Raw genomic sequence first — 12,985 nt, 5'->3', positions numbered from 1 at the left:
GCAAGACAGGGAAGTGTTTACCTTTCCAGGATATGAGACAGTTTGGAGTTCCTACTGAGATCAGACAAACCTGTAACATGGACGTACTGAGGCTTGTTCTCAGCAGGGAAATTAAAAGATGATGGTGAAAACTTGTCGTGTACAAAGCCAAACCTGGTAGGAGGAGGAGAACAAGTCATCACAGCAAGACAAGAAAGATACCAGGGTGGCTAAAGAGGAGCTGGTACCAGCTGGTCCTCACCCATCCAAAGGTAAAATGTTGATTTAAAATTGAAGAGCACTGACCTGTAGAGGATGGCTTCCTGAAACAGCTGCATCCTGTCCCAGTATGTCTCTGGTTCAAACCCTGTTGGAAACAGGAAGGCCAGAGATGGACTCAAGCAGTCATATGGCAGAAATTTGGCAATGACACACAATGAGCTTCATGGGGACGATTCCCCATGAAACCTCCCAATTCTGCCAAAGATCACTGACATGGATAAAAGATTGAATGAAAATAGCCTCCAAACCCAATCAATAATCAGCTGGATAAAATGGGAACAATAAAATGATGGAGTCAATGACCAGAATGAATCATCTGGTCTTCCTGATGAATGAAGACCAGAATCATCAGGAAGATGATTCTGGGTCTAAACGTTGAGGTTACAGACCTTTTTGTGTCAGGACTATAATGTTTAAGAAGCCGTACTGCATTTCTTACCTTCAAATAGGTTGTCGCTGCCGTTCTTCAGCAGACACTGAATGTGGAGCGAGATGAAGAGCTGGACCCTCAGTGGGTCGCCATACAGGTAGGACGTTAGTGCAAAGGGGAACTCCAGAACAGGAACCAGCAGGAAACCACAGGAAGCTGCTTTCCTGTGCCAACCTTGAACCTATCAGAACAGAGGAACCTCAGAATTCAGTCTGTCCATTTACAAAACCACTCTTTACAGTTCCGTCATGTTCAGTTGACCAATACTCTACCATCTCAAAAAGCACTGCAGCCGTGACAGCCATCCAGTGGAGCTTGATTTCAAAGGCAGCATTAAGAGAGAAGTTGCCCTGGTAATAGCAGCTGCACCATTCAGTTCGGTCACTGCGGTTATTGATGTCCACGTCCAGTGTGACCGTTTTCTGCTCTGGCACGGTAGCAGCTGAAGGACAGATGGACAACGAGGGGCCGGAGGGTGGAGAGAAAGTACAACAGGACTGGTTACTGTTAAGGTGTAAAAGGTGACCTGGATGGAGTGAGGCAGTTACAGCAGAGAGATGGATGCAAAGCAGCGATCCGGAGCACGAGGCAGACATGTACTGACCATCCATACATGTCATACATGTTACTGACTTCCTGCCTTGCACAGCCTCTCCACACGGGCCTCTGCATTGGGATCTTTATGTTTCTCGTTAGCCTGATTTTCTTTTCAGTTCCCAATCAAAAATAATTACGTGGCTGCTTTTTTCTAGTTTTAAAACACATTTCCCATGTAATATTTGATGGGAACCGAGGTGTAGCTGAGGACGTTCAAATAGGCTCAAAACATCCGAATCTCATCATACAACTTAAAAATATACAGATGAAATATTTAATTGCAACACTTTCCAAAAATAGTTTCAGTATTTCAAACATAATGTGTTGTCAAATTAAGTCATAAAATCTGGATCCAAAACATAATGCTGAAAAATGAATCGTAGAATATTGGATAATTTCCTACTCTAGGGTGATGATAGCGATCCTTTAAGGAAAAATAAAGATTACAGCTTCTGTATTCACATCAGTGGAAGTGAAGAGGATAAAACTGCTGGATTTCCCAAACTGACTGACACACACAGGCAAGTTCAGCCATGGCTTATGCACAGGATTTTAGGCCTAGGATGCAATTAATCTTCTAAATGTAGTCATTTAGTCTATTATAAATGTGTGTAAATGCTTGTTCAAAAGAAAACAATTACTGAGTTTAGATTAAATAAGAAATGTAACTAAAATCACAGCGTAATAGGCTGGTTCATGAGATGAGTCATAGCATCATCCATCAGAGGAGGCGTTGGAGCGCTACATGTGCAGCATTTTGGGAAATTGTAGACAGTGAATTTACAGAAGAGCTACAGATTCAAAATGTTCAAATTACACATAACTTTTTATGAATGTGATGCTGTGAGAGCTCTGGTTTTTTCAGCTGCACATTGTCTGAAAAAACAAAAACAAGCCATATTCTTCCTCCGACTTCCTGCCGTCTTCTTTGTGGTTTTTGCCAGTAGTAACAGCCACTTGTTCATGTGACTCATAGATGTAGTTCTGCAAAATACACCTATTTCAATATGGCCATCCTAGCGTAAAAACTCACGTTTTTATCCGTTTTTATTTCAATTATTGTGTTTCCACCAAGAAAATTTGCTTTTAGAGTTTCAATTGTTGCAATTTTATCATTCTCTTTCAAAAATAAATATCCGACTTCCTTTCTAATATAATCTGGTTTTATTCAGTTACTGTGCAATGGACTTTTTTATTATCAGATGTTTTAATTTATCCCCAAGTTAAAACATCTCATGTTAAAATTCAATGAGAATAATCTGAAATAGAATGGTCAAATAAAAGGTGGTGAGCAACACAAGGAAAATGTTCAGGTCTAAGGCAGAAGCTGTAGGTGGACAGATTAAGGCAGATTAAGCGGAAGCAGAAACACCTCTAGGATTAATGAGAGTTTTCAGTTGAAACAAAGGAAAGCAGTGGCTGAAGACATTGTACACCACAGCACTGCTGACCCACAGCTACCAACACCACATCACTACTGGACCACCTTAACAGTAACCAGTTCACATGCACTGGGCTGACTGGGTAGAGGGGAATTTAGATGGCATCAATGATTTGGCCCTCTATCACTACTGCTATTGCATGCAGGAGACAAACACCAGCTGCTCAGTGCAGATCTGCAGCCTGCTGTGAGGAGCGCTGAACCCTGGACCTGTGTGTCACACAACAAGACAGATAATGGTGCACAAAATGTTGCACAGAGTCGGTGGTGAGGAACATTTCTGGATTCATAGAAACTTGGTGGTTTGTACATGTAAATCTCACTGTTGTCCGTTTGGGCAACATATTCAATCTGAAAACATCATCAGGACAATAAGATTCAATGGAAAAATATGATCAAACAGAGTTGAATGTCTGCGCTGGATGTGATGAGAGCCAGAGTCTTGGCTCGGTGCCTTTTTGCTGCAGTTCAGTTGGCACTGGATGGCTGACCAAGATGGAAAGTTCTATAGACAAAGTGATAGTGACTCATCGTGGTGCAAAAGCACATAAAGGCTGCTGCCAAATAATACTTCCAGTAAAGGGGCAGCATTATGTGTTTTCAAGCTACATAGTTCCATTTTATAGCACAATCACATAAATACCGGTATGTTACCTTCAGTAAAAATGCTATTTACATCAAATATGACCTCAAAGAAGTTTACTTCTTTCAAGAGGTGAACATCTTGAAATCGTGCCTCTGCCTCTTTAAGAAACTCCTGCTCTTTCTGAAATTCCGCCTTCAGGAAGTCATCACGACATCTATTAACCCTTTAACAAAGTTTTTATCAGCGTTGCTCTGAGGATTAGCTTCTATAATGAGCTCAGCAGATGCACAGTTCCATCAGGTGTTTGCTAATTGCTGCTGGCTAGTCTGAAGGAGCTGAGTGGGGGAGTTATAGGGACAAACGTTGCGGACAATATCATTACAACTACAACAATAGTTGTAAGACTACATTAAAATAATTGGATCATGTGAAACATTTCTGTTTCCTATCTTGAAGCTGGAAACGACGACCTCCATCATCATAATAGAAGAAGAAATGCAGGAGGTCATTTGAACCCTGCATGGTTTCTCTTGGTGAATCTTGTCACAAACTGAAACTGACTGACTTTCACACACCAATTCTCTGATCTAAAGAAAAAATCTCAGAGTGCTCACTAGAGAATGCAGAGCAGTTCAACTATAATAATTAATCAAAAAAATAGATAAGATTTCTCATCAGGGCTGCCTGGACCATGTGCACCATCTGGCTCCATGTGGCCCAGGCCATTCCCCATAGCAGGCTGTCCAGACCCACATGAGGCTGGATGGGGAAGAAGCGTCATGTTCCCGGCAGTGTGGGCTGGGAGGAGCGGGCTGGGTATACCTAGCAGTGCAGCGGCCTGGCTGCGTCCCCCAAAGCTGCGGCTGAAGGAGCTGTGCCTACTTGCGTATGAGGCTGGTCGGCTGGGCAGCCAGGGCAAGAGGAAGGCGGGCAGGTCGCAGGGCCTCCGCTCCTCCAACACAAATGCCACTTCAAACCACTTTCTCTGGAAAAGGGCAAAATCCTCCACAGCTGCAGTGGACCAGCCACCAGCAGCCTGCAGCTGGGAATTGAGGCCTGCAGTGACAAAACTCTACATGAACATCATGGTGCAAAGAAGCCAGGCATGAAAATGCATGGAGCTAAAACTGTCTCATAATTCACAAATGCACAAGATCCACAAATGAATGGTCCATCTGATCGGATGACCAGAAACCAATTAAATAGCTTACTTGTTTCAGCCAATCATATCAACCCATTCCAACAGTGCTGTCGCCTTGACGAGGCAGTTTAGACCTCAGCCCGGCTTTCGGAAGCTACACAGGACCAGCAAGCGACATATCTAACTAACATATTTAGCTATTTATCGCCATGTTATTATTAATGTTAATCAATTTAATTGTGCAACTATCATCCAAAGATAGCTAACTTCAGCACATCTAATTCCTGCATTAGTGCATCAGCAGAACTCTAATGAGTAAGCAGTGCGACCTAGCTTTGCTAGTGTTTCTGCATGCTAATAGCATCAGACTAGTGCCTTTCTCTATAGTTGAATTTATTCAAGATAATAATACGCTTTGTATATTATGAATTGTTATAGAGCCCTGGCCCTTAAATGATAAATGATCATAGCAATGGAATAGTCACACTTTTCAGAAACACAAAGTGATGTTTTTTCTGAGGTCAGTGGAGGTCAAATTGTCATGCGCTGTCACGGCGACAGCACTGTTGGAATGGGTTAATGTGATTGGCTGAAACATAGGTTACCCTAATGTGGGGGTCTGTTCATATGATTGGCTGAAACAAGGAAGTTCTTTAATTGGTTGCTGGTCTTCCAATCAGATGGACCATTCATTTGTGGATTGAGACGTCAGGGGAGCCTCAAAATTCACACACAATTGCAGTGAAACTCACAGGCCAGAAGCAGCTTGTAAATCAAGATATATTTGTGTTTGGATCAAAAATACAAAAGTGAATCTTGTCCTGTGCATTTGTGAATTATGAGACAGTTTTAGCTCTATAGAAATCCTACTCAGTCAGCAGCTGTGCTTCCCTGGTGGCTAAGCTGGGTTAAAGTTGTATACCTTCTTTTTCTCCTACTATCCTGTAGAAGTAGAAGCCATAGACGAACGTACGCATGGCATCTCCAGAGGCGTGGGCCACCACTCCTTCATCCAGCATTTTCTATACAAACAAAGCAGAGAGCACTGAACATCATCATGAGCTTAAAATACTTTCACAATTTAAATGACTCTAAAGACGTTTTCAGTAAACCTGTACCAGTTTATCAATTTCTGCAACCACCCACATCTGTATTCATCCTGAAGTTTTCTGTTAGCATCATGCATGCCATGCCTGCAAACCTTCCCTTGTGGTCATTTACTAAAGGGAGCACATGCTGCTTCGCTTTTACCTGCATGATGTCCACAGCCATGCCCTGAGTGGCCACACCCTCCACATTGTTGACCAGCCAATGAACAACTTCAGCACTTATAAAGCAGTTGAGTGGGAGGCCTTTCTGCTCTGGGAGCAGCTGCACACCGGTCCTAAAGCACCCAGAAGAAAAAACGCACACACACACACACACACACACACACACACACACACACACACACACACACACACACAGGACAGGTAACCAGGGGTGGGGCCACACCAATCCAAATGTTTCCCTCCTTTGTCAAAACCAACTAATCTTGGTGACATCGCTTTGACACAGTCTGAACTGTTGATTTTGCTGTACTGTATTTGATTATTTTTTACTATTTTACATGCTACTTTGTTTATTGATTTAAATTATACTTGAATTATCTGATTGTGTACAGCAATTCCAGTCTTGTGGGTGTTTAAAGTGCCCTATAAATAAAATTGGTATGGTAAATATACTTGGCACAATAAACTAAATATAACTGCACCGGATTGAACTTTTTAAAAAGTTTTTTTGCTTTAGTAGCCTTTATTTGAAATGCTATGACAGGAAAGTAGGGTAATGAGAGCGAGCGAAGACATGCGACAAAGGTCACCAGGTCAGGAATCGAATCTGCGACTGCCACATTGAGGACTACGGCCTCCTTACGTGAGCTGTGTCCTAACCCCGGTGCCATCACAGTGCCGAACTGGAATGCATTTGATTCAATTTCTCTGTTATTGGATAGATTCTGGTCTTATTTACAGTGACGGAGTGATTCAAGCAACTCTACCGTAAATCACTCCAAACCCAACTTCAATCTTACGTGGGATGTTTGATGGCCTCGAGAATCTCCATCAGCGTTGATGAGGAGGAAAGACAGAGAGCCCCGACTGCTGATTGGCCACTGTGGAGAGACCAGCACTGAGCAACACTTTTTCACACTGAGATCTCCAGTTCCTGGGTACTTCACTATCTGAGATATCATACCACATAACAAACAGAATTCCAGTTTGAAACATTTAGAAGGTATGAGGAGTTTGACCAGGCTGTAAGGCCTTCTGACCTGGGGTCTGTGTTGCTGTTTGCAGTTTCTCCTGCAAGGGTCACTGCTCCAGCTGCTGCACCCACCTGGGCTCCTTTCTCTGTTGGCTCAGAGGTTTCCACAGGCAGCTGCACAATTAGGAAAATAAGCTTTAGGTGTTCTCCCAGAATAAATGCATTCGCTAATAAAAGATTCCCTTCACTCCCATCTAAATACATTTACTGATGGTTAAGCTGAAGTTCTAAGCAAGAAATTTGACTTGACTTAGGCTTGTCACAATAACAAATTTTGTAGGATGATTAATTGTCCCAGGAATTACTGCAACAAATGACAATATTGTTGTTGGAGTCCATTTTCAAGTGATATCATAATAATAAATCAAAAACACATTCTAAAACAATGATACACTTTTAATTTTAATGAACATTTACTGAAACCAGAAAAGATTTGAAATATTCAAACTGAAAGAAAACATCAAAAATAAATAAAATTGGCTAGTTGAGACCAAAACACCAGACTGAAGACTTTACCATCCAGTTTTTGGTAAAAAGAGAGAAAAGAGAAAAACAACAAATTTTGCAAATGAAAATTATTGAGCTTGTGTTGATTTATCATGCAATTAATTGATTATTGCGACAGACAGCTTGGCTGAACTGTCAGAGAATACTATTCTTCTCTAAAACTGTTACCTGGTTGCTGCATAAACATTCTCCAAGCTTTGAAAACAAGACTTTCCATTACTGAACAGCAACATTATTCCAATACACAGTCCAAGACAGCTTCCACCCCAACACACACACGCATACGCGCACACACACACACACACACACACACACACACACACACACACACACACACACACACACACACACATCTAACAATGACAAGGTTTCACTACAAAGGAAACTCAAGGGAACAGAGAGGTAGTAGTTCTGAGATGTGGTGAAAGCTATGCTCCAATAGCGGTGAAAAATAAGATAAAGGTGAATTTTAGGGGAAGGAGAATTACCATGATGTACAAAAGGACATTTTAAATACATAATACAATGAAAAATGTCCTTCTAAAATCTGTAAAACAAATTCTAGATGCTACCATTCTCTCTTATGAGACAAAAAACAGCTAATTTCTAACCTTTGTCTTCATTTAGCCTGATAATTCCCCCTCAGTGGAGTTTACACAAATCACAGTTGTTCTAAATATCTACAGATTAGTTGATATCTAAATATCAAATCTGAAGAGGTCTCTGACTGAAGACTGTTGCTGTATTATGCTGACAGCTCAGTATCCTGGCAGCAGAAACGATATTCCACAGTAATGTCCTGAATGAAACCATCAGCTGGCCTGTGCTGTTAATCTACCTAAGTTTCTTTTGTCGCTCCTCTTTAAATCTTTGTCTGTTTACATTTCTTTTTTTTTTTATGGATAAACTGAAAATACACATTCCACTAATTTATTTATATCCATTTTAATTTCCTTTTATCTGGTAAAAACCAAAACAACCAGCTGTTTGATGCATGACAAAACAAGAAAATGAGACTAGAGAATGGAGACTTTTCTACTTGGCAGTATAACACCTTTTTCACTGTAAATCTGAAAGGTCACTGATCAGCAGGAGTCAGTCGAGCAATAATAAAGCATTAGTATGAAGAGATGCAACACATAACACACACCAACCAAACAGCTCCAGCAACACCCAGGGATCCAGTTACTGACCTGAGAGTGATAGATGTAGGAGGAGCGAGGGCTACGTATAAAATCCAAAACAAAGGCAGCATCCTGTCAGCATACAGGAAGAGCATAACCCACAATCAAACACCCGAAGCCCAGCAACGAGAGCAGAACAGGTGCAGAAAGACATGAGCAAAAGCCCCACACCAAATACAAGCAAAGGACAGCTGTTTAATCCCAGGATGTGATGTTGATTAAATAAATTCTGATTTCTCTGGAGAAGCCTGAAGGATTCAGAGAAGAAGTGCTCACCTTACGGGGACTGTCTACATATGTAGGAGCCATGGCAATGCTAGACAGATCGCTCACAGCAGGGGTAGCCTTAGACTGCTGCTGTTGCTCCTCCAGGGTCCTGAAGGAAAACAGGAAAATAATGCAGGAGAGAAAGATTTATGCTTTCAGATTTACTTCAGCACCCCAGCAATACTTACTTCTGATTCTGCTCCATCTCCAGTAAAGCTGTCAGAGCTGAAGTGCCCCTCTTTCCTTGTGGAGGTGCCACAGGCTCCACAGGTGGGTAGGGTGGGGTAGGACTGGTGACCTGCAGTCCTTTCATGGGTGTGCCCTTCTGCTACAGCAGAGACACAATCAGCAGGGTTTTCCCCAGTGTATTATAACCCTGGTGGGCCACCAGGCTTTACTTGTGCCACCACTAGGCTAAGTATTTATTGTTTGTATTAGGGGTTTTTTCTTATCTTAAATTTTTTAAGATTTTATAGTTGGTGTTCAGGTATTAATCTACCAATCTTTCAATAACATATAATTATCAAATTATATTTTAAAATTTCCTATCAGCTTTAAACATTTTTTAACTCAAAAAGACAACGGGCTGCTGGATGAATGACTGCCCTAGCACCCAACTACCAGGCTTAGCAAGTTTTCTGGGGGAAACCTTGAATCAGGAAAAGAGATGGATAACAGAGACTGTCCTGCTCTTAAAGTTCATCAATTCCAGGGGGAACCCTCTTGTAGTCAGTAGAGCTGGAGAAGAAGCGCAAGATGTACATTATAAATATAGCGCTGTTTGGTAACACACCACTAACTAACCATTATTGTAGTAATCAATTATTCTGACGATGGATCAGATCAAAAAATCTGCCACATTTTTCATTTAAACATTTCAGCCTTTTTATACAAAATAAGAAATGCATCTCTATATTGCCATTTGTAACATATATAATACAGAAGTTTCTGTGGTCTCTATTTTTTACACCACGATCAATTCTTAAAAAAATCCAAACAACCTATAGCGTACAATTTGAGACTTGTATTTTTCCATCAACTGGATTATCATTGCACTGCAGGCAGAGAAACAGCGTTTTGTTCTCTTTTCAAAATGTCATCTTACATGAGATTGGTCAGGAAAGCCTTTGCCAATTTTAGGCAAGTTACGGTAAAAATAATAGATACATTGCTATTCACTTTTTTAAAGTAATGTTTTATGTTTTGAAATAACGCACAATTACTTAAAAATGTTTTTGTTATATTACATTTAAATTGTGTTAAAATGTGTGTCTCGTGTGATACTGCAGGTACTTAAGGTGCTTCATCACTGAACAGTAATGAAATATTTTCAATAATAATAGTAATCAATGTCATACCAACCACAACTGAGCCACAAACTTTTGTTTACTGAGTAATTATTATTAAATGTTCTTTCAAAATACATTTTGGGTTTTTTCACAATAGTAGTTATTCTAAAACCATAATCTTTATGGAGTATCGAGTAGTTATGTGTATTTTAGGTTTAACAAGATTAGAGGAAGGAGATAAAAGAAAATACTTTGAATTGCCATCAACATGACAATGTGTGACAAATCAAGCTACATAGAGGAGATTATGAGGATTATGATGACGACTGGACTCCTAAGGCCATGCATGATGAATTCAGATACCAACTATGATGAATCCTATGATGATCAAAGTGTAACCCAGACCAATATGGTAATTGAAGTCCAAACAACTACTCTGGACACAGTCAGAAATGAATCAGTAAAGACTAATTTGAAAAACAAATAATACAAAAGGAGAAAATACTGTCAAGTCCCATACGTTGATGTCACTGCCAGGGTTGAGGAAGGCTCAAAGAACAGGTGTTACATCACTCCATGAATATATTCAAGCACTTGATCACTGATAAAGTGCTCCAGGGGATTGCAGAACATTTTCCACTGGTCCAATGCCAACATGTGAAGAAATAGGTTCACTACCTGTCATACTTGATCGCAAGTAGTTTAATGTCCTGGTTCACTCTGAAGTCCATTCACCCTCTTTCACTCTTTAATTCATTTCTATTCCTCACGAAGCAGTTTTCCATCCACTCCAAAACTCATACAATGGTTTTCAAGCCAGCCATTGTTGAATCACATGAGTTCATGGGAGGTGTTGCTCTTCTTGATATATTATCAGCCTTTCTGGAGTTCGGCTTTAGATACCAAAGATGATGCATGTAAATCTAGTGGCAAATTGTTCCAGTAACCATCATCGATGCTTGAAACCACTACAGAAGAGATTAACTGAAGCTACACCCTAAAATGCTTTAGTTGGCACTTCTCCTACAAGTGCAGGAAAAGTCAAAATCAAGTTTGGTAAACCACTTTCCTCTCCTGAAGCGACTTCACCGGCACCCTGTAGAAGAACAAGCTGCATTGTGCCTCTTGATGTGAGAAAGAATGGCATTGATCATTTTCCAACATGGGAAGCCCAACAGAGATGCAAGCAGTTCTGGAAATTACTTTGCACACATCTACTGTAAAAAGTGTAAGGTACACTTTTTAGAGTACCTGAACAAGTAGTGTTCAGGTACAGTTAGGGCCAGAAATATTTGGACAGTGACACAGGTTTTGTTATTTTAGCTGTTGACAAAAATATGTTCAGAAATACAATTTATATATAGTATGGGCTGAAAGTGCACACTCCCAGCTGCAATATGAGAGTTTCCACATCCAAATCGGAGAAAGGGTTTAGGAATCATAGCTCTGTAATGCAGAGCCTCCTCTTTTTCAAGAGACCAAAAGTAATTGGACAATGGACTCAAAAGGCTGCAATTAACTCAAAAGGCCTTTCCCTCGTTAACCTGTAATCAAGTAAGTAGTTAAAAGGTCTGGGGTTGTTTCCAGGTGTGTGGTTTTGCATTTGGAAGCTGTTGCTGTGACCAGACAACATGCAGTCAAAGGAGCTCTTAATTGACGTGAAGCAGAACATCCTGAGGCTGAAAAAAAAAAAAAAATCCATCAGAGAGATAGCAGACATGCTTGGAGTAGCAAAATCAACAGTCTGGTACATTCTGAGGAAAAAGGAATTGACTGGTGAGCTTGGGAACTCAAAAAGGCCTGGGCGTCCACTGAAGACAACGGTGGTGGATTATCACCGCATACTTTCTTTGGTGAAGAAGAACCCGTTCACAATATCAACTGAAGTCCAGAACACTCTCAGGGAAGTAGGTGTATCTGTCTCTAAGTCAACAGTAAAGAGAAGACTCCATGAAAGCAAATACAAAGGGTTCACATGTAGATGCAAACCATTCATCAATTCCAAAAATAGACAGGCCAGAGTTAAATTTGCCCAAAAACACCTCAAGAAGCCAGCCCAGTTCTGGAAAAGTATTGTATGGACAGATGAGACAAAGATCAACCTGTACCAGAATGATGGGAAGAAAAAAGTTTGGAGAAGAAAGGGAACGGCACATGATCCAAGGCACACCACATCCTCTGTAAAACATGGTGGAGGCAACGTGATGGCATGGGCATGCATGGCTTTCAATGGCACTGGGTCACTTGTGTTTATTGATGACATAACAGCAGACAAGAGTAGCCGGATGAATTCTGAAGTGTACCGGGATATACTGTCAGCCCAGATTCAGCCAAATGCTGCAAAGTTGATCGGACAGCGTTTCACAGTACAGATGGATAATGACCCCAAGCATACAGCCAAAGCTATCCAGGAGTTCATGAGAGCAAAAAGGTGGAATATTCTGCAATGGCCAAGTCAATCACCAGATCTCAACCCAATTGAGCATGCATTTCACTTGCTCAAATCCAGACTTCAGACGGAAAGACCCACTAACAAGCAAGACCTGAAGGCCTGGCAAAGCATTAAGAAGGAGGAAACCCAGTGTTTGGTGATGTCCATCTTAAGGCAGTGATTGCCTCCAAAGGATTCCAGACTTAAGGCAGTGATTGCCTCCAAAGGATTCGCAACAAAATATTGAGAAAAAACTTTTTTGTTTGGGTTATGTTTATATGTCCAATTACTTTTGAGCTCCTAAAATGTGGAGTGTTTGTAAACAAATGTGTACAATTCCTACATTTTCTATCAGATATTTTTGTTCAACCCTTTAAATTAAACGTTACAATCTGCACTTGAATTCTGTTGTAGCGGTTTCATTTCAAATCCAATGCGGTGGCATGCAGAGCCCAACTCACAAAAATTGTGTGACTGTCCAAATATTTCTGGCCCTAACTGTACTTGTCTTGACTCTTTTGGTTCCTACCTCGATGTGAAAATGAAT

The 12,985-nt window shown here is 40.8% G+C and overlaps 1 protein-coding gene across 6 annotated transcripts in view; it reads right to left on the bottom strand.

Annotated features, from left to right (window-relative positions):
* Positions 1 to 12,985, bottom strand: part of depdc5 (DEP domain containing 5, GATOR1 subcomplex subunit) — a 49,557-nt gene that overhangs the window by 888 nt on the left and 35,684 nt on the right. For 2 of the 6 annotated variants that reach the window (XM_055025347.1, XM_055025350.1), the window contains exons 31-42: positions 8,907 to 9,046; positions 8,728 to 8,827; positions 8,461 to 8,523; positions 6,768 to 6,874; positions 6,528 to 6,608; positions 5,708 to 5,840; positions 5,379 to 5,478; positions 4,138 to 4,371; positions 964 to 1,133; positions 701 to 872; positions 286 to 346; positions 71 to 153 (exon numbers count right to left, since the gene is read on the bottom strand). In XM_055025347.1, the coding sequence (XP_054881322.1) occupies positions 71 to 153; positions 286 to 346; positions 701 to 872; positions 964 to 1,133; positions 4,138 to 4,371; positions 5,379 to 5,478; positions 5,708 to 5,840; positions 6,528 to 6,608; positions 6,768 to 6,874; positions 8,461 to 8,523; positions 8,728 to 8,827; positions 8,907 to 9,046 (1,444 nt within the window). The remainder of the gene's footprint in view (positions 1 to 70; positions 154 to 285; positions 347 to 700; positions 873 to 963; positions 1,134 to 4,137; positions 4,372 to 5,378; positions 5,479 to 5,707; positions 5,841 to 6,527; positions 6,609 to 6,767; positions 6,875 to 8,460; positions 8,524 to 8,727; positions 8,828 to 8,906; positions 9,047 to 12,985) is intronic. The other 4 variants (XM_055025353.1, XM_055025351.1, XM_055025348.1 and 1 more) reach the window with 4 other exon arrangements.

This window comes from Poeciliopsis prolifica, unplaced genomic scaffold, assembly GCF_027474105.1.
Source record: "Poeciliopsis prolifica strain line A6 unplaced genomic scaffold, Auburn_PproV2 SCAFFOLD144, whole genome shotgun sequence".
NCBI classification, from domain to species: Eukaryota; Metazoa; Chordata; class Actinopteri; order Cyprinodontiformes; family Poeciliidae; genus Poeciliopsis; species Poeciliopsis prolifica.
This window is presented reverse-complemented; position numbering and strand designations above follow the sequence as displayed.